Source organism: Schistocerca piceifrons, chromosome 4 (assembly GCF_021461385.2).
Source record: "Schistocerca piceifrons isolate TAMUIC-IGC-003096 chromosome 4, iqSchPice1.1, whole genome shotgun sequence".
Taxonomy (NCBI): Eukaryota; Metazoa; Arthropoda; class Insecta; order Orthoptera; family Acrididae; genus Schistocerca; species Schistocerca piceifrons.
In genome coordinates this window covers 770750424-770770158 of record NC_060141.1, presented here as the reverse complement: position 1 = coordinate 770770158, position 19735 = coordinate 770750424, and the positions used below count along the sequence as shown (strand labels likewise).

The window sequence follows — 19735 nt, the reverse complement described above, 5'->3', positions numbered from 1 at the left end:
GGTATATGACAAATAACAAATGATTACCTTTTCAAATCTGTACATGTCCTTTGAGTCCTACTATTCAGTATGTCATGTGGCCACCATGCGCTGCAATTAGAAATGCTATATGTCATAGCATTGAATCAATAAGGTTCTGAATATGTTCCTGAGGAATTTCCCTCCACGCATTTTGTATCCGAGCCTACAAATCCATGACACCAGTTACTGGATGACCGTGACACACCAGGTGCCAACCAACCATATCCCAGACATGTTCGATGGACATCATGTCTGGCGAACGCGCAGGCCAGGGAAGCAATGGTACCCGTTGCTCTTCGAAGATGGCCTGTACATTCCTCGGAATATGTGGCCGGGCATTGTCCTGTTGAAATGTGGCCTGTGGAGATGCCTGAAGCAGGGAGAGTACCTCAGACTCCACAACTTCCATTAGATAATAGTTGCTATTCAAAGTGCCCATAACATATACGAGTTGTGTGTCTTTGATTTGCTTCTGAAGATGAAGCAACCACTTCATGGCATTTGCTTCAGAACTGTTCCAGAGATTCGACAGGCAGTAGACTGCTCCATTCCCACCATCAACAGAACAGGATCTGCTAATGATATACTAAACCTTCCACATCGCTGGCAACGGGTTCTACACAACACTGGAGACTACTGTGAAGGACAGTAACAGGTGCAAACCTGTAACCCTTTTCTATCGGTTGTGAATAAATAGTTGCCACTATTTAAGTTCCAACCCTCATATTATTCTTACAGCGTATTTTTGCACAAAGAAGACGTTCTTACTTAAGATGAGTTACACCAGAACATTATCCCATATGAAATTACTGAATGAAAATATGAAAAATATGTCGCTATACTGATTTGTTTCTCTCTAAGTTTTGCAATGATACTATGGAGTTCCAAAATGTGTTTTTTTTTTTTCCAATTTAAATTCTCATTTCTATTGAAGACTAAGAATTTTGAAGTTTTCACCCTACTTACCATTTTCTCACCATGTGTTACACTTATCACTATTGTAGTACCCCTACATATGCAGAACTGAACATGTTGTGTCTTTTTAAAACTGAGGGTGAGACCATCCACAGAAAACCACTCAATGATACTTTTAAGAACTTTGTCTATCATTTCTTCTGTTTCTGTATGTATGCTTGGATTGATTACAATGTTACTGTCATCTGGAAAAAGAACAAATTCTGTTTTTTGTATATTAGATGGAAGATTGTTTACATGTATGAGGAACAGTAGTGGGCTTCAGATTGAATCTTGGGGAACCCCATATGTGATTTCTCCCCAGTCACACTTACATCCCTGGACTATATTTCTTGAATTACTAAGTACAATTCTCTGTACTCTTTTGGTTAGATATGATATGATCCATTGGTTGGCTACAGGATCAACCCCATGAAACATCAATTTATCAAGGAGAATACTGTGATTCACAGAGTCAAATGCCTTAGAGAGGCTGCAGAAAATCACAGCTGGCACTATTTTATTATTTGTTGGCATACAATCTGGTGAGTGAACATGTAAATGGCATTCTCAGTAGAGCAAAATTCTGAAACCCAAACTGCAATTTGCTAAGGATGCTATTGTTGCTAAGGTGAAATACTATTCTAGAATACATCATCTTCTCAGAAGTTTTGAGGAATGATGTCAGCAGTGAAACTGGCAGTAGTTACTGACATCTTTCGTATCACCTTTCTTAAAGAAGGGTTTAACAATGGTCTCTGTTTCAGCCAGCCCCTCCGCATACCGTACCCTGGCTTCCCTTTGGTCCATCCTTTTACTGACACCAAATCCTCTTGGCTACTTAAGGGCAGGTTAAACTTTATGTGAATGATAATTCTTGTTAGCCGGAAGATACACTTCATTTGCTCTACATTTTACATTGATTTCATGAGATATAATGGTGCTACACTGTTCAGATTTGACACACTAGAGTAAAAGGTGTCACAACACCAGCTAAATACAAAATCTGTTTGACTTGTAGACTTAGTTACTGATGTTTATTTACCGTTTGTTTAGCTTGGCCAGATTTGTGTCTTAAAGCTCTCTCTTACATTTGACCAGGAACAAACATACCAAAAATATAACAAAACATTTTCAGTTATTATTATTATTATTATTATTATTATTATTATTATTATTATTATTTCCTTCACTTTCTCAGATGTTAAGTCCGGTTAAAAATGGAGTGACGCGGACCTTGATCAAGCGTCACTTCCTTTTAACTGTACGGTATGTGTTATATTGCATTTAGGAACTTTCGGGTAATTGAACATGTATCAATAATTATGGATTTCTGTAGTTGTATATATATGTTTGGATGTAGCTGTATTGCATTGATGTACTGGTGGATATTGTGTGGTATGACTCCTGTAGTTGATAGTATAATTGGTATGATGTCAACTTTATCCTGATGCCACATGTCTTTGACTTCCTCAGCCAGTTGGATGTATTTTTCAACTTTTTCTCCTGTTTTCTTTTGTATATTTGTTGTATTGGGTATGGATATTTCGATTAGTTGTGTTAATTTCTTCTTTCTATTGGTGAGTATGATGTCAGGTTTGTTATGTGGCGTTGTTTTATCTGTTATAATGGTTCTGTTCCAGTATAATTTGTATTCATCATTCTCCAGTACATTTTGTGGTGTATACTTGTATGTAGGAACGTGTTGTTTTAAAAGTTTATGTTGTAAGGCAAGCTGTTGATGTATTATTTTTTCGACATTGTCATGTCTTCTGGGGTATTCTGTATTTGCTAGTATTGTACATCCGCTTGTGATGTGATCTACTGTTTCTATTTGTTGTTTACAAAGTCTGCATTTATCTGTTGTGGTATTGGGATCTTTAATAATATGCTTGCTGTAATACCTGGTGTTTATTGTTTGATCCTGTATTGCAATCATGAATCCTTCTGTCTCACTGTATATATTGCCTTTTCTTAGCCATGTGTTGGATGCGTCTTGATCGATGTGTGGCTGTGTTAGATGATACGGGTGCTTGCCATGAAGTGTTTTCTTTTTCCAATTTACTTTCTTCGTATCTGTTGATGTTATGTGATCTAAAGGGTCGTAGAAGTGGTTATGAAATTGCAGTGGTGTAGCCGATGTATTTATATGAGTGATTGCCTTGTGTATTTTGCTAGTTTCTGCTCGTTCTAGAAAGAATTTTCTTAAATTGTCTACCTGTCCATAATGTAGGTTTTTTATGTCGATAAATCCCCTTCCTCCTTCCTTTCTGCTTAATGTGAATCTTTCTGTTGCTGAATGTATGTGATGTATTCTATATTTGTGGCATTGTGATCGTGTAAGTGTATTGAGTGCTTCTAGGTCTGTGTTACTCCATTTCACTACTCCAAATGAGTAGGTCAATATTGGTATGGCATAAGTATTTATAGCTTTTGTCTTGTTTCTTGCTGTCAATTCTGTTTTCAGTATTTTTGTTAGTCTTTGTCTATATTTTTCTTTTAGTTCTTCTTTAATATTTGTATTATCTATTCCTATTTTTTGTCTGTATCCTAGATATTTATAGGCATCCGTTTTTTCCATCGCTTCTATGCAGTCGCTGTGGTTATCCAATATGTAATCTTCTTGTTTAGTGTGTTTTCCCTTGACTATGCTATTTTTCTTACATTTGTCTGTTCCAAAAGCCATACTTATATCATTGCTGAATCCTTCTGTTATCTTTAGTAATTGGTTGAGTTGTTGATTTGTTGCTGCCAGTAGTTTTAGATCATCCATGTATAGCAAATGTGTGATTTTGTGTGGGTATGTTCCAGTAATATTATATCCATAATTTGTATTATTTAGCATGTTGGATAGTGGGTTCAGAGCAAGACAGAACCAGAAACGACTTAATGAGTCTCCTTGGTATATTCCACGCTTAATCTGTATTGGCTCTGATGTGATATTGTCTGAATTTGTTTGGATATTAAGTGTGGTTTTCCAGTTTTTCATTACTATGTTTAGGAACTGTATCAGTTTAGGATCTACTTTGTATATTTCCAATATTTGTAGTAACCATGAGTGGGGTACACTATCAAAAGCTTTTTGGTAATCAATGTATGCGTAGTGTAGCGACCTTTGTTTAGTTTTAGCTTGATATGTCACCTCTGCATCTATTATCAGTTGCTCTTTACATCCTCGTGCTCCTTTGCAACAGCCTTTTTGTTCTTCATTTATAATTTTGTTCTGTGTTGTATGTGTCATTAATTTCTGTTTAATGACTGAAGTTAATATTTTGTATATTGTTGGTAGGCATGTTATGGGGCGATATTTAGCTGGGTTCGCTGTGTCTGCTTGATCTTTAGGTTTCAGATATGTTATTCCGTGTGTAAGTGTATCAGGGAATGTGTATGGGTCTGCAATGTAACTGTTAAATAATTTAGTTAGATGTGAATGTGTTGAGGTGAACTTCTTTAACCAGAAATTTGCTATTTTATCATTTCCAGGGGCTTTCCAGTTGTGAGTAGAATTAATTGCTTGGGTGACTTCATGTTGCAAAATTTCACTTCAGGCATTTGTGGTATCATCTTGTATGTGTCTGTTTCTGCTTGTATCCACCGTGCATGCCTGTTATGTTGTACCAGGTTTGACTATATGTTGCTCCAGAAGTGTTCCATGTCTGTTATGTTTGGTGGATTGTTTATTTTAATGTGTGTGTTATCTATTGTCTGGTAAAATTTCTTTTGGTTTGTGTTGAATGTTTGGTTTTGTTTCCTTCTATTTTCACTTTTTTTGTATCTTCTGAGTCGTTTGGCTAATGCTTGTAATTTATTATTATTATTATTAACAATAATAAAGGGTATTAGGAATGGCTGTGTTACAGATGAGATAAAGAGAGAATTTTACTTTGTGATGATGAGTATTTCTACTGTGGTGCTCAGATCCTACCACACTGAAGATGAATAAGAGGTTGTGCAATGATTGACAAGACAACAGAGAAAACACAGGGTATGATAGTCTCTATGCTTATCAGCACATAGTGATGATAACTGTTCATGGGCAACTGCTTCCAGGTTGTTGGGAAGATGATGGAGGTCAGAGAATGATTAAAAATGCCCATGACCCAAAGCTGCCAAACAATTTTGTGCAACTGACTTCTGGCTATAGGGTGCATATTTTTTTTCTTTTTTGTTTGTGCCATCCACTGATTCTTTAAGGGAACAGATGGTTTACGCCCTTGTGCATTAGTTTAGTAAAGATGTTGGCATGGAAAAATACTGGTTTAGATCCTCAACAGGAGCTAAAAGGAAGGAAGGAAGATAGGATTTAAAGTCCCATCACACTGAGGTCATTAGAAACAGAGCACAAGCTCAGAAAGATTCAAGGGTGGGGAAAGAAACTGGCCATGCCCTTTGAAAGGAAGCATCCTGGCATTTTCCTAGAGAAATTTATGGAAATCATGGAAAATCTGCTGTGGATTTGAACTCAAATGTGAGTCCATTGCGCTAACCACTGCACCATCCACTCAGTCAGTGGGAACTAGAGGTTCAGCTGTAGATTTCAGTTTGCCTATTCTTAGGCCTCTTAAATTTTCCACAAGGTGGCAGACCTGTGAAAGTCCCCAGTTAATGAGGGTGCATACCTGAATTTTCCATTTCTCACACACTGACTAACTCGGTTGTGTAGTTGCTAGTAGGGACATGATTAACAGAGGTTGGGTGCCATTTATATGTCCTGCATGCTGCATCTTTGAGACTTGTGAGGTGTTTAAGGTGATATGCAGGCCATGGTGTTGGTTTCCCTTCACTCTAAAAGTTTTTAGATGATTATGTTTATTGTATAAATTATTTAGTCTCTCAGTCAAATTACATACTTCATCATTTATGTCAAAATTATTTACTACAGTTGACTGCAAAGAAATATTATAGGTGTCAGCTGTAAGCTCAGACACATTCATACACTTAAAATCCCTAAAAGTTGCCACTTGCAGTTTTTTCTTTGAAAGTGACAGTGAGTGTGTCATGAATTTTACATCATGGGACAGACAAGCCAGGTGCAGAGTTCTGTTCAGTGCAAATTACTCTGTTTGGATATTTGGTTGAAAATATACCAATAAAGATATGAGTGTCTGCTGAATGGTGAGTTGGAGTATGTGGAAGTAGCGTAAAGTTTAAGCAACAGAAAAGTATACATCTGAATTTCAAAATGGAGGGACTGTTGTTTAAAAAAATTATGTTCATATCCAGCTAAAATTATGTGTTCATACAGAGATTCAAGGCCTGATAGTGTGGATTCAAAGCTAGAGAGCTGACCAGCTCTTGGTGGCTTGCTTATTGCACAGATAAGATACTTTCTGTTGATACCTTTTTTGGAAATTATGTGTGTTATGCATTATGTATTTCAGAGTAAATCAGCATTTGCGATTCAGTTGCTCCAGAACATGTTATAGATAACATAACGAGTTACATTTAGTTTTACCTTTTGAAAGGAATGTACATTGTCTTTATTTATCACAAATCATTTTCAAGTTTGTTAGCGATGACAAGTTAAAAAAAAGTTAAGGAAGTTACTAACTTTTAACTGAGGTTCTTCTGTTGCCTTAATAGAAATTAACTTGGATACTTATCACATATGTTCTTAAATGGAATTAGTAATACTTTTTACTGAACAGGGCCAGAAACTAAAAGAGAATCAGTAGGTTTATTTTAAAGTTCTTTGTTTACTGTTCTGTAAAACATTGCACCACCTACTATGCGCCCCCAATGTGAATGCTGGTCTTAAACATGGAATGCTTCAGCTGATGTTTGTAAGCAGCTGGAAATTGCCCTGGCTTCTATCAAATGATAAGAAAACTACAAGTGGGTGTAATGAGAGGACTCCCATGAGTCATGTGCCAGAGATACCATAGGTTCGTCAAGTACTATCCTCTCTCACAGATCCTGTACCCTCTACAGGAAGTACGGGATCTATTATGACTCGTACACTTCAACTGTGGGTGGCATTTCAGTAGTAGAGCTAGGTGCCATATACAAGAGAGACGGGGACCAGAGAGAACTCAGGGTGTTATATTCATCACCCTAAACAATAACTTTGAGGTGCTGTCTTCCACCGAAACTAAAACTGAGTCAAGGTGACTCACCTCATCTTTTGGAAAACCTGCTCTGTCCAATCTCACAACAAGGCAAATACAAAAGGGCAGATGTCTATTAATTGTCAGCAGTTCAAGTGGTACTCTTAGGGAATGGTACTCCTAGGGAAATGGCAGCAAGGGGTTTGAAGGAACACAAGGAGTACTCAGTGTATATGCCTGGAGACTTTATTCACCATATTGAAAAGGCCATTGCAGCAGAAATTTAGGGATCGGGGTACAACCAACCACAGATTGAGATGCATGTTGGAACAAACAATGCTGTCTGGGTTCTGAGGTCATACGTGGTTCATGCCAGTGATTGCCAGAGAAGACCAAGAAAACTAGTGTGCAGCATTGTCTGCAGCACAGATGGGGGACATATACTTCTGAGACAAGTGAAAGGACTGAACCAGAGACTATGAAGGTTCTATGAAAAGCTAGGCTGCAACAGCCTGTACTTGCACCATGTCTGAGAACTGTGGGCTCCTCAAAGTGGGTCAGGTGTGTACTACACAACAGTAGGTGCTATGCAGGCAGCTTACTGTGTGTGGGGCAAATGCACTGCACTGAAGTTGTCCTTTTTTATTTACTTAGAACAGATCATTCAGAAGCCCACTCATAACAGAAATATATTGCATAGAAGAACAACAAATAGGTGTGACCTCTTTGAGAGTCTCCACATTGAAACTGGTATTAGTGACCATGAGGCAATCGTAGCAACAATGATTATAAAAACACAAAGGGCAACTAAAAACATAGAGTTAGATGTTCAGCAAACTAGATAAAGAGGTAGTTGTGTCACATCTCAATAAGGAACATGAAACATTCAGCTTTCAAGAGAAAAATGTAGAAGAACTGTAGCTTAGGTGTATAACAGTAGTTGACCACATTATAGATACATATGTAGTAGAATAATTCATGATGGGAGGGCCTCTCAATAGTATATTGCCACTGTTCAAAAAGTACTAAGGAAACAAAGTCTACTGCATAAGACATGTAAAACAAAACATAGGACTATAGATAGGGGGATGCTGAATGAAATGTGTTTGGCTATCAAGAGGGCAAGGCTTAAAGACTTCAACAATTACCATGGCAGAATATTATCAAAGGATCTCTCAGAAAACCCAAAGAAATTTTAGCAATATGTAAGGACTGTTAGTGGTACTAAAGTTAGTGTCAATGCTGGGTGAGACAAGAACTGAAACTGAGGGTACCAAAGTAAAAGCAGAAATGCTGAACTTCATTTTCAAATGTTCGTATACAAAGGAGCTCCCAGGAGTATTGCCCCAATTTCATCGTCACACCACTGCAAAGTAGAGTCACTGATGTTGAGAAAGAGCTGAAATTCCTAAAACGAACAAAACTCCAGGGCCTTACAGAATTCCTATCAGATTATACACCAAATCTGCATCTGAGTTAGTCTCTTTTTAAACAATATCTACTGTTGAGACCTCGAACAAAAAGCTGCCCAGCACTTAGGAGATAGTGCAAATCACACCTATCTGCAAGAAAGGCAGGAGAAAAACTACCCCATTGAATATCCTTGACATCAATTTGTCACAGAATCCTAGAACATCTTCAGAGCTCAAATGTAAAGAGGTACCTCAAACAAATTGGCCCCTCCATGTCAACCAGGATAGAATTTGAAAACATCAACTATGTGAAACAGAGCTCACATCTTTTTCATATTACATCCTGAAAGCCCAAGGCAGTCAGGTAGATGCAGCCTTTCTTATTTTCTGAAACACATTTACATCAGTACCACACCTATGAATATTATTGAAGGTATGATTGTTTGGGGCATAAAGTGATATTTGTGACTGGACTGAGTATTTCTTGGTAGGGCAGATATAGAATGTCATCTGGGATGGGGGGCATCAACAGATGTAGAACATATTTCAGGTATCCCCAAAGGAAATGTGTTGTGACCCTCATTGCAAAAATCTGTTTGTACAAACTGGTTTCCCATGACATATCCCACATAACCCCAATCCTCCCACCACCACCAAGAAAGAGCTACAAAGGAGCACCACCTTCATCACCCAATATCACCCTGAATTGGAACTGCTGAACCACATCATTTGTCAGGGCTTTAATTATATACCATCATACCCTGAAATTAGGGAAATCGTACTTAGATGCTTCCCAGCCCTCCTAAAGTGTTGTTCCATTGCCCACCCAACCTCCACAACATCCTAGTTCATCTCTATACCACCCTCAATTCCAGGGATCATATCCCTGTGGAAGACTCAGAAGCAAGTCCTTACAATCCATCCATGTAGCACTTTCTGTTCCATGACCTCCTCTGTCCTGTCACTTCCTCACGATTCACCTCCCCTCATACTCATTGTGCACTGCTCTCTGGTGGTGCACCCATTGGTATTTTCCCCTTTTCTGCTTCTCTCCTGCCTGCTCCCTGTTTCCCCCCCCCCCCCCTCTCCCTCCCCCACAGCCTCCTGACACCATGCCTGGCAGCCCTCTCCTGAGTGCCCTGTCAGACAGTGCTGATTTCTCATCCCCCACCTGCACCCTGCTATCCCTCCATCTTCCCGGCTCTGCTGCTGAACATTGCTCCCATTCAACGTGTACCTGTTGATTTCTGGCTGGAGACAGTACTCTTGTGTGTGCAAGGTGTGCTTGCTTGTGTGAATGTGTGTGTGTTTTTCTTTTCTGAAGAAGGTTTTGGCCAAAAGCTTACATGCAACAGCCTTTTCGTCATGCCTATGTGCAGCACAAAATATCATCTTTACAGTGAGTAGCTATCTTTTACATTACAGAGTTAATATTTCAACCTGGTCTTTCCAGTGTATATTGTTTGTCTGACAAGGATTATTTTAACATAAAAGAAACTAACGTTTTAGATTATGTTACATATGCTAATTTTGAATAAATGCCCAATAGTAAATTGAATTTTAATGCTGATTGATCCAAAGTAATATTTTTTTTTAAAGAAAGATGAATGATGGGACTTTGACTTTGCATACAAAGCCAATGTCAAAATTATAAAATTTTGTGAATTACTGCATGACGGTAATGCATCTGGTGCTTACTTGCTTTTAAATTTGTGTGATAGCTGAGCACATTATGATCCTTGTGCTGAGCTCCATACTCCCTCCCTTGTGCCCTGATTCAGATCCAGGAACATGCTGACCAATCATTGTATATCCTACCAAGTGAGAAAGACTTCCATCACAGCAGCTAGAGTCATAAGACATGTCTGGCCCAACTTCACATGTGAAGAGTGGCACATCTGGTCATCATACCTTTGGCCATTAACAGTATTGATCCCAACAATGAAAATGACAATAAGCACCATATTACACGTGCCGTTTCACAACACTAAACTCCCACTGCCACACAACTGATGTCTCCCCATGATAATGCAGAAATAGTAGTACAAACTACTGCTTTCTATGCAAAAGAATTTGTGATGAAAATAATGCTGCAGATTGAAGTGGAGGTCATTCATGGACAGCAAATTCCTTCATTCTGTTATGGGTTAAACTTGATATTTCTGATTCCATGTTACACTTGACTATCTCTGAACAACTGTGAGCGGGGCGTACTCTGTTAGATGTCAGATATTCAGATCACTGTTCCAAGTCTCCAGTACTCAGTTCCTAAGGAAACTGCAACTCCTGAGGCAAGTTGCATTCTCTGCACTAATTATCATGTGGAAATCATTGCATTTTATTGAGCATTTAAGATAAGGTGTCAGTCTGATCGTGGAGCGATTAGTCTTGGCTGATCTTGTACTAGCATGCAACAAACATTTTCTTTGTCTATCACCACAGCCCCAAAACAGTACTTTAAGGCATTTTGAAAACTTTTGAGACTGTAGTCAGTCTCTGACTTGTTACGATGCATCCCAAGATCTAAAACAGTGTCAAACTTGTATCTTAGTGTATGTTAATAACTCACCAAGAGTTTTTGTACTCTGCTCAGAACAAAAACGAAGAAATGACTGAGACATCTGTTGTTGTTGTTGTGGTCTTCAGTCTGAAGACTGGTTTCATGCAGGTCTCCTTGACAATCTATCCTTTGCAAGCCTCTCCTTCTCCAAATAACTACTGTAGCATACATCTATTTAAACCTGTTTACTGCATTCATCTCCTGATCTCCGTCTACAATTTTTACCCCCCCCCCCCCTCCCCTTCCCTCAAGTACTAAACTGGTGATCCCTTGATGTTACATAACGTATCCTATCAACCGATCCCTTGTTTTAAGTAAGTTGTGCCACAAGTTTCTTTTCTTTCTTCTCAATTCTATTCAGTACCACCTCATTAATTATGCAATATATCCATCTAATCTTCAGCCTTTTTCTGCAGCACCACGTTTCAAACCTTCTATTCTCTTCTTGTCAGAATTGTTTATCATCCATGTATCACATATATACAAAGCTACACTCCAAATACCTTCACACAAAATTTCCTAAAACTTAAAATCTATATTCAACATGAACAAATTTCTCTTCCTCAGAAATGCATTTCTTGCCATTGCCAGTCTACATTTTTATATCCTCTCTATTTCACCTCTCATCAGGTAACCTAATTCCCTCAGCATCACCTGACTTAATTCGACCACATTCCATTACCCTTGTTTTGCTTTTCTTGATGTTCATCTTATATCCCCCTTTCAAGACACTGTCCATTGCTTTCAACTGCTCCTGTGCTATCTCTAACAGAATTACTGTGTCACTGGAGACCACCCATCACTGTGCCTGTAAATTTGTAATGCTCCAGCACAGTGACTCTAATCCTGAAGTATTCATCAAGAAACTGAAACACCTGATTGGTGCAATTTGGTCTAGCCCCATCTTGCACGAACTTCTCAATGCCTGATTGATCCTGCAAAGCTAGCTGTGTGGTGACAAACTGTTCCTTAATTGCAATGTTACGTTGACTAGTAATCATTTCTCACATGAAGAAAAGGGCCAAAAATGCCTTTGCTGTTTATTGCAGTCCACACAGAAACTTTTGGAGAAAACAGTGGTTTCACTTCATACAGATGGGGATTTTTCAGAATCTCAACATTGTCATTTCTGTTTTTTCATGATTCTATTCAGGTGGAAGTGTATTTCATCTGTGGACCAGATGCATCCAATATCAAATCCTTTGTTATCAATCTCTGTGACAATATGGTCCACAAAGCCAGTCCCTCTGTCACACAGCATGTACCGGTATGGCCTGGTAGCTTCTGATTTTTCTTGGGTTTTGCTGTCTGGTTCCAGAAACCTTGGTGACATTTACAGGAGTAACTTCAGTTGGCCTAGGACAAACATTCCTTGCTAAATAATCAGCCTATCCCTTGGAATTTGGTGAAAAGCTTGCAATTCTTTTTTTTGCATCAGGTCTTTTTGGAACATTAAACCATGCTTGAAAACTGCACCTTGTTGCTGTAGGACTGTGTTCTTGCCTGTAGCATTCTTGTACATAAAAACATGTTCATTGGAACACAATTTCAACCTCTTCCTTAGATAAACTATCCTTGCTTCATGTTTCAGTGGTGGAATTGGTCACAGTGGGCTGCAGTGCACCATTTATAGGCCCCACATATTACAATTACAGCCCCATCTGTTAGCTTGCACGCTGTTACCTCAATGGTAGCCAGAATAGCCTCTTCAACATTTTGAATGAGGCCCTCAGGCATACTCACTGAGTAAGGGGTATCATCATTCAACCACATGTTTGAACTCCCAAAAATTAATAGACCCTACCCTTTCAGTTTTGCCTCTTATTGATACCAGAAAAAAACAGGTTTCTCCAAAACAGATGAAGTGAGCCCCATTGCCTCAGTTTCAGTTTCAGTGAAAGATAGCATCTCAAACTTGTTGGTTAGGGGAATCAGTATAATACCACAAGTCCTCCCTGGTCCATACTGTTCAGAATACCTGGATCTACCACTTGGAACCCCACTTGCAATCAAATGGATGAATAATGATGGACCCCATACTCTCTGCATAGGGGACAGGATCCACAGGGAAGGATAGTATTTGAAGCACCATTGGTACTAGTGCCACAGGCACGTGACTCTTGGGAGCTCTTCCAACACACTAATTCGCAGCAGCTGCAAATTATTCAACAATAGTCAAGGTGATTTCCAGGTGCTTACAAACATCAAATAACTCACCTCATGTTTGAAAACAGCATACACAGTGGGTCTGCATTTTGACTGGTGCAATGTATTACAGGACAGTAAACATATAACTTTAAACTAAGCTTGCTGATTGTCTTTTATATCTGTTAAGCTAAAAAACTACTAATTCCCCATCAGAAATGAAGCAAATACACAAACAAGATTTCTATCAAAGCAACAGAAAAACCTGTGGTAAAAATTACTGATTTCCCAATACTTTTGAGGTTAATTGTAGTTATTAATAAACTAGAAAAAAGAGTTAATTTATGAGAAATTTAGGTAATATATACTGCTATTTAAGGGAAAATTAGATGTAACACAATATGTTAGTTAGAATAACTGATACAGTAAATAAATCATAAATGCCAATTTACTACATATTAAGCAATGCACATAAAAATGGTAACTTCCAGGAATGCTCAAAAATGCATGTTTATTTGCATTGATGTAAAATAAAATTTTGGGTGACATATTCTTTGGCAGTAACTGTGAATCACAAAAGGTGATTTGCTATGAAATATGATAATTTCAGAAATTCTTAAAAATGTACATTATTTATGTTGATATATAATGAAATTTAGGGTGATCTATTCTTTGGTAGTAATTGTGAATCACAGTTACTGATTTGCTATGAAATAAGTTATCCATAAACACACATACTGGTAACTTAAGAAAATATAGTTTTGTGAGTGTCCAAAAATTCTAAAAAATAACATATTTCTCTCATAATTATACAATGAAAGTAGAGAACAGTTGTTTTGAACAAGGATAGGCCTAGTGTTCTCAAAAATTCTGAAAGAGCACAAACAAGTTTAAGTCTACAATTGATGATAACAGTTGGAACTCATCACAGCACTTGCGAATGTTCGAATTTCACAATATATCACACTACAAACTGGTATCGATACAGTCAATTAAAGATTATGCAGAAGTAACACGAATAGTAAAATACACAAATTTAGAGTCAAATTGGCATAAACATTTATATGGACATAGGCTATACATTTTTTAAACAACAATGTACAGGTTTTGTTTTAAAATCAAGTGTGAGAAAGAAAATGCTGCACTGGTTACGAAAATAATCAGTTTTGTTTTCTTTCTTGCTTCTTCTTGTCAGTTTTAATTATGATAGCAGGGCATTTAAGCCATTAGGCAAATTGTTTCTTTCGCATATTCTTTCTCTTCATATATGAATTTAAACAACAACTGTATACACAGTGTAGTGTTGTTTCATTTTCTGCTTCACAGGTTGTTTTACCAGAAAACAGGAAAGTTGTATTCATAGCTTACTGGCTTATCATTAGAATACTAATGCAGAATCTGAATCGTCCAAAACTTTGTAATCCCACTCATTTGTAGAGTAAAGCTATGCAAAATACTGTCCTTGAAATTATTATCGTCACAGATCTAGCAGCCAGAGAGGTCTCTCTCATACCTGATACAGCAATGATCCCAACTGATTTAATTGACTTCCAGTCAAGGTCTCATTCGCAGTAACAAGAAAAAAAGCAGAAGGTCAAATATAAAGGAGAAGAGGAGATGGACACAGATGCAGATGGAGCAGGGGAGGGGGGAGAAATGGACATACAAAGGGGGGGGGGAGGAAGAGATGGTGAGAGAGAGAGGAGAGGAGGGCATGGACAGAGGGGGGGGGGGAGGAGGAGGAGGAGGAGGAGGAGGAGGAGGAGGAGGGTGAGGGCGAGGGCAGGAGAGGAGAGGGGGGAGGGAGGGAGAGAGAGAGAGAGAGAGAGAGAGAGAGAGAGAGAGAGAGAGAGAGAGAGAGAGAGAGAGAGAGAGGCAGGCAGAGAAGGAGATTAGGAAGTATACCCAATTCCCATACATGTTTAGCAGTTGTGAAGCACTGCTGAGTTATGTAGTTAGATATAACTCCATTGCTTCTCATTATATCTGAAAACATACTACACAGGCAGCACAATTATAATTACTGAAATAATCTTGATGGTCATTTGCAGTGATTGGTCACATTATCTTCTATCTTCTTAATTATTTAAAGTTTCGCATGCTAAGTTTACAAACAAGAAGCCAGACAGGTGGCTAAAGAAGGGGAGGATCTTTATGATGAGAGACACAAAAGTCACATTAAATGTTGACATGCCTCAAGCTCCATCATTAATAACACATTTCTTTGTCACAGAGCATGTTTCATATCACAATTACCATCAATATTGTGCTTGTTTCACCACTCAGGCTACCTGGATTCTGTCTTATAGTATCAGTCCCTCAGAACTTCACAGGTGGAAACTTGTTGTACAGCACATAATTCATGCCGGCAAACTGGCAAACCACCTGAGCTAAACTTATGATACCCCACAAAGATCCCCAAATTTTGCCACTGTTTTTCTCTTCTTTCCATTTCCATTTGGAGACTGCTGAGAAGAAATCTACTATTCGCATGTGGCAAATAAGTTATTACTATGATCAATCTTCTCTCAAAAAATGGAAGATAATAGAAAAATTGGCCATTTAAGAAGTGAAATGACAAATTAATAAGATTCATTGTTTAACACGTTAATCTTTACATATCAATCATAAAACGGCCTTACTGAACAAAGGGTAGAGTCACAATATTATACTATGAATAAACATAAAAAACAATAAAGAACACATAGAAAAGATGCTGTAGAAGTTCCTGGTGAAGAAATTTATATCTGAAATACAAAAGCACATATTTGTGTGTGTCTGAGAACAATTCAGCAGCCATAAAGTGATGTCATGTCATTTTTCAGGAATAGTAGTAAAGTGCTGACACAAAGATAGTACAGAAGGAATAAGCAAGATAATTACCCTTAACTGTAAGTTGAGTTGTATGGCTTGTATTGGCTACAGCATTTTCAGCAACACATGTGTAATTTCCTGTGTGGTCTTCCATAACCCTATTGAATGTCAGAGTACTTGAATACTCATCTATTGTTCTTTCAATAACAGATAAACCATGCGGGATGCTTTCACCATCCTTCAGCCATCGAAACACTATAGGAGGATCACCTTTGATTACAACACAATGTAGATGTACCCTCGTGCCTTTCTGAGCATCTTTTTTTGTGGAAAAAGGATCAATGGAAGGTGGCTCTGAAAATAAAGAATATATAAGAGATAGAGGACACGTAGCTGTTTTAAAAATCATACTATTAGCAATAATTTCCTTGAAAATTAACATGCAAAACAGTATTTTTCAGTCTCAATCATCTCACAAAACAATAGATAGAGCAAGCAATTACAGAAAGGTATTCACAATTAAAAATGTATTTTCAAAATAATGATTATACCTTTTGGTAAGATGACCAGAATGATGTAATATAAGTATGTCAATTTGAAATGAATGGGACGAAATAAACCCTTTGAACTATTAATTACACTTGACAATAATATTATAAAAAGGATACATTCCTAATTAACATATAGTGGAGATGGTGAGGCACAGACAGGCATACCAAAAAGACTGCTAAACAAGCATGCTTTTGGCCAAAAGGCCTTCTTCTGATTTAGAAAACATACACGCATGCTCCAGATAGCAAAGCCTAGCTTTGGCAGCCAGACAAAGTGGCCGCGTGTGTGTGAGGTGTGTGTGTGTGTGTGTGTGTGTGTGTGTGTGTGTGTGTGTGTGTGTGTGTGTGTGTGTGTGTGTGTGTGCGTGTGTGTGTGAGCATAATTACTGTAGAAATGTGGTTACCGAAGAATTAAATATAATAGTGCTTAACATTAAAACATTTAAAAAGAGATAAATTAATATCAACAGAAATGTTGAAAGCAAAGAAATCACTTCATTCACACAACTATTGCAATATTACGCACTCATTATGACAAATAAGTGTCTGAGACAAACCAGAATTCAAACATGGATCACCTGTTCACTGCGAACTGACATCAATGTTTCTCTAAATATTCATGTACTTGGGTCTGTGGTACAGCCTGACCCTCCTTCAAATCCCAGTGATTCTACTCACACATTAAATGGAATGACCTCTGATTGTGGCATTTGGAAGTAGTAACAGTGAAACATCAGTGTTATAGAAAGTACAAGTCATTCCTGCAGAGGGGGAGTTAAGGGCATTCCTCGTAATAAGTGGGAGATTTGGATTCAAATCTGGCATAAATCTCCAACTGTCACAACAGTAACATAATAATGCTTTCTATCATCACTATACATAGATAATCCAAAGTTTTAAAAAACTATGCCACATGCCCTACAATAAGAGGAAAATATTGTCACTCTAACAACTAATCAGTGATTTTAGTGCTAAAGATGCCAATCACAAAGAAGAAGAGACAGTTGCAGGAAACTATAAAACCACAGTAGGCCTAACAAACAACACATGAACATAAAATTAATGTCAGTAACATTACAAGGAGAAAGACTGCTTTAATTTTGCTTTATGCTGATGATTAATATGTTAAAGAAACATCCCAATCACAGCATTAAAAACAAAGTACACTTTGGTCTGTCAAATGTTCCCTGTACTGTTAAAGATTTGTCTGTACTGAACAGGCTCAACATCAGTAATGCTCATAGAATTACTAGAGAAATGATTGAGTTAAATGTAAGAGCAGAAAGAAATAAAATGCTACAACAGAAAATAGGTACAGTTAACCTCGCAAATTTTTAAATTATGCATAACTAGTTGGTAATCTTTACAAGAAGATCAGGAAAGAAGCAAATTCATTTAAAACAGAAAAGTAAAGTGAAAAATCAAACTAACTGAAACATGATAGATTATTCTGAACACCATGAGACTTGGAGGAAAGAAACAAAATGTGATACTAAAAAATTCAATGAAGAGAAAGATTATAGAACAAGTCAAGCTTACTGACAGTTAGGCGCAAACTTCTACGTGACAAAAAGCAGACCATACCAGATTGTTAGATAATAGCAACTGACTGACTTGGTACTTACCCATAACTTTCACAATCAATTTACTTCGAGAAGTAAGACCATCAGGGTTGCTAGCAACACATAAGTATCCACCATCGTCTTCCTTCCTTGTATCTCGAATTATGAGAGTGCCATTTGGAAAGACCAATTGCCTATGGTTCTGTGGTAAGTATTTACCTGCAGAAAGAAAAGACAGTTTAAAAAAGCTGGTGCTTTTTATAGACTGGATGATGAATAATGAAACAAAAGACAATCCACCATTTAATGACATCTCATCATGTATCAATATTTCATTTCTGATATGAATATAATAGAGGGAAACATTCCACGTGGGAAAAATATATCTAAAAACAAAGATGATGTGGCTTACCAAACGAAAGTGCTGGCAGGTCGATAGACACACAAACAAACACAAACACACACACAAAACTCAAGCCCACCAGGAAAGGGGGAAGGAGAGGGAAAGTCTGCTTGTGTGTGTGTGTGTGTGTGTGTGTGTGTGTATGACTCCTTACCCTCTCCCTTGAAACCCACATCCTTTCGTCTTTCCCTCTCCTTCCCTCTTTCCTGGTGGGGCGGCCATTGGTTGTGAGGGCTTGAGTTTTGTGTGTGTGTTTGTGTGTCTATCGACCTGCCAGCACTTTCATTTGGTAAGCCACATCATCTTTGTTTTTAGAAATATTTCATTGCTGAGTTATAGCAGATTTTTCAAAAAATGTTAGCTACACTGGGCAACCACAGGAATTTTCAGCGTACAATACAAGTAAAAAGAAAGGGTAAACAAGCTTGCAGCATTCAAAAGAATGAAATGAGAAGTTTTGAACAGTTTGGTTATTGGAACAATTTTGTGCTAGAACTGGGTTGACTACTCCTCCTTTCCTCTCTCTCTTCTCCTGCCCCTAACTTTTGCAGATCATAATAGCCTAATTTAAAGTTAAACAAAGGAAATAAATTACAATGGATACAGCTAACAGTTGACTGCAGGAAGGAAATCCTTACTATTAGAGTGAGAAGTTTTGCCCTAATTCGGAGATAGCACAGCTGTCATAAGGTTAAGTTACTTAGCTTGTAATAACATTACAGTGCAAATTACACAAGAAATACATGTTCTACTGTGTGCTTTAAGCATCCTATTAAAGTTTTCTCTTTTCTTTATATATCACTTGTAAAAAAAAAAAAAAAATCATAATTGGGTTATGGTCTTATTTCTGTTTACAGAGACAGACTTGTTTCATTGTTTTCTCTTTCCAACATTATTAAGTAGGGATTATTCCTTTCTTATTTAGTTCATATTTTCACAAGGTAGTGTAAATTTTAATTTGCGCAAGTAGTTTTGTTTACATAGAGTTTTGTGTAGGCCAAATTTTAGTAGGCATGTTTTCATTTTTCTTGGTAATTTAGGTAACTTATTCTTGCTAAATTATTATTTACGTTATCTGAAAAGTTCCTAATTTCCAGCAAAATTGTTAGTTCCAAAGTACAATGTGATAAATGCTGTAGTTTTTCCCCATTGGGGTTACTGTAGTTGAAAGGCCCTTCAGTGGTTTTACAGGATATGCAGTAAAGATGGGAAGCGTATGGAACAGAAGGTGAAAATTGCTGCCTTTAAAGTTGAATTAAATAAGGC

The 19735-nt window shown here is 37.7% G+C and overlaps 1 protein-coding gene across 1 annotated transcript in view; it reads right to left on the bottom strand.

The window, feature by feature from the left end:
- Positions 1 to 19735, bottom strand: part of LOC124796163 (Down syndrome cell adhesion molecule homolog) — a 151134-nt gene that overhangs the window by 97860 nt on the left and 33539 nt on the right. The window contains exons 2-3 of the mRNA XM_047260254.1: positions 18130 to 18285; positions 16023 to 16307 (exon numbers count right to left, since the gene is read on the bottom strand). Of these exons, the coding sequence (XP_047116210.1) occupies positions 16023 to 16307; positions 18130 to 18285 (441 nt within the window). The remainder of the gene's footprint in view (positions 1 to 16022; positions 16308 to 18129; positions 18286 to 19735) is intronic.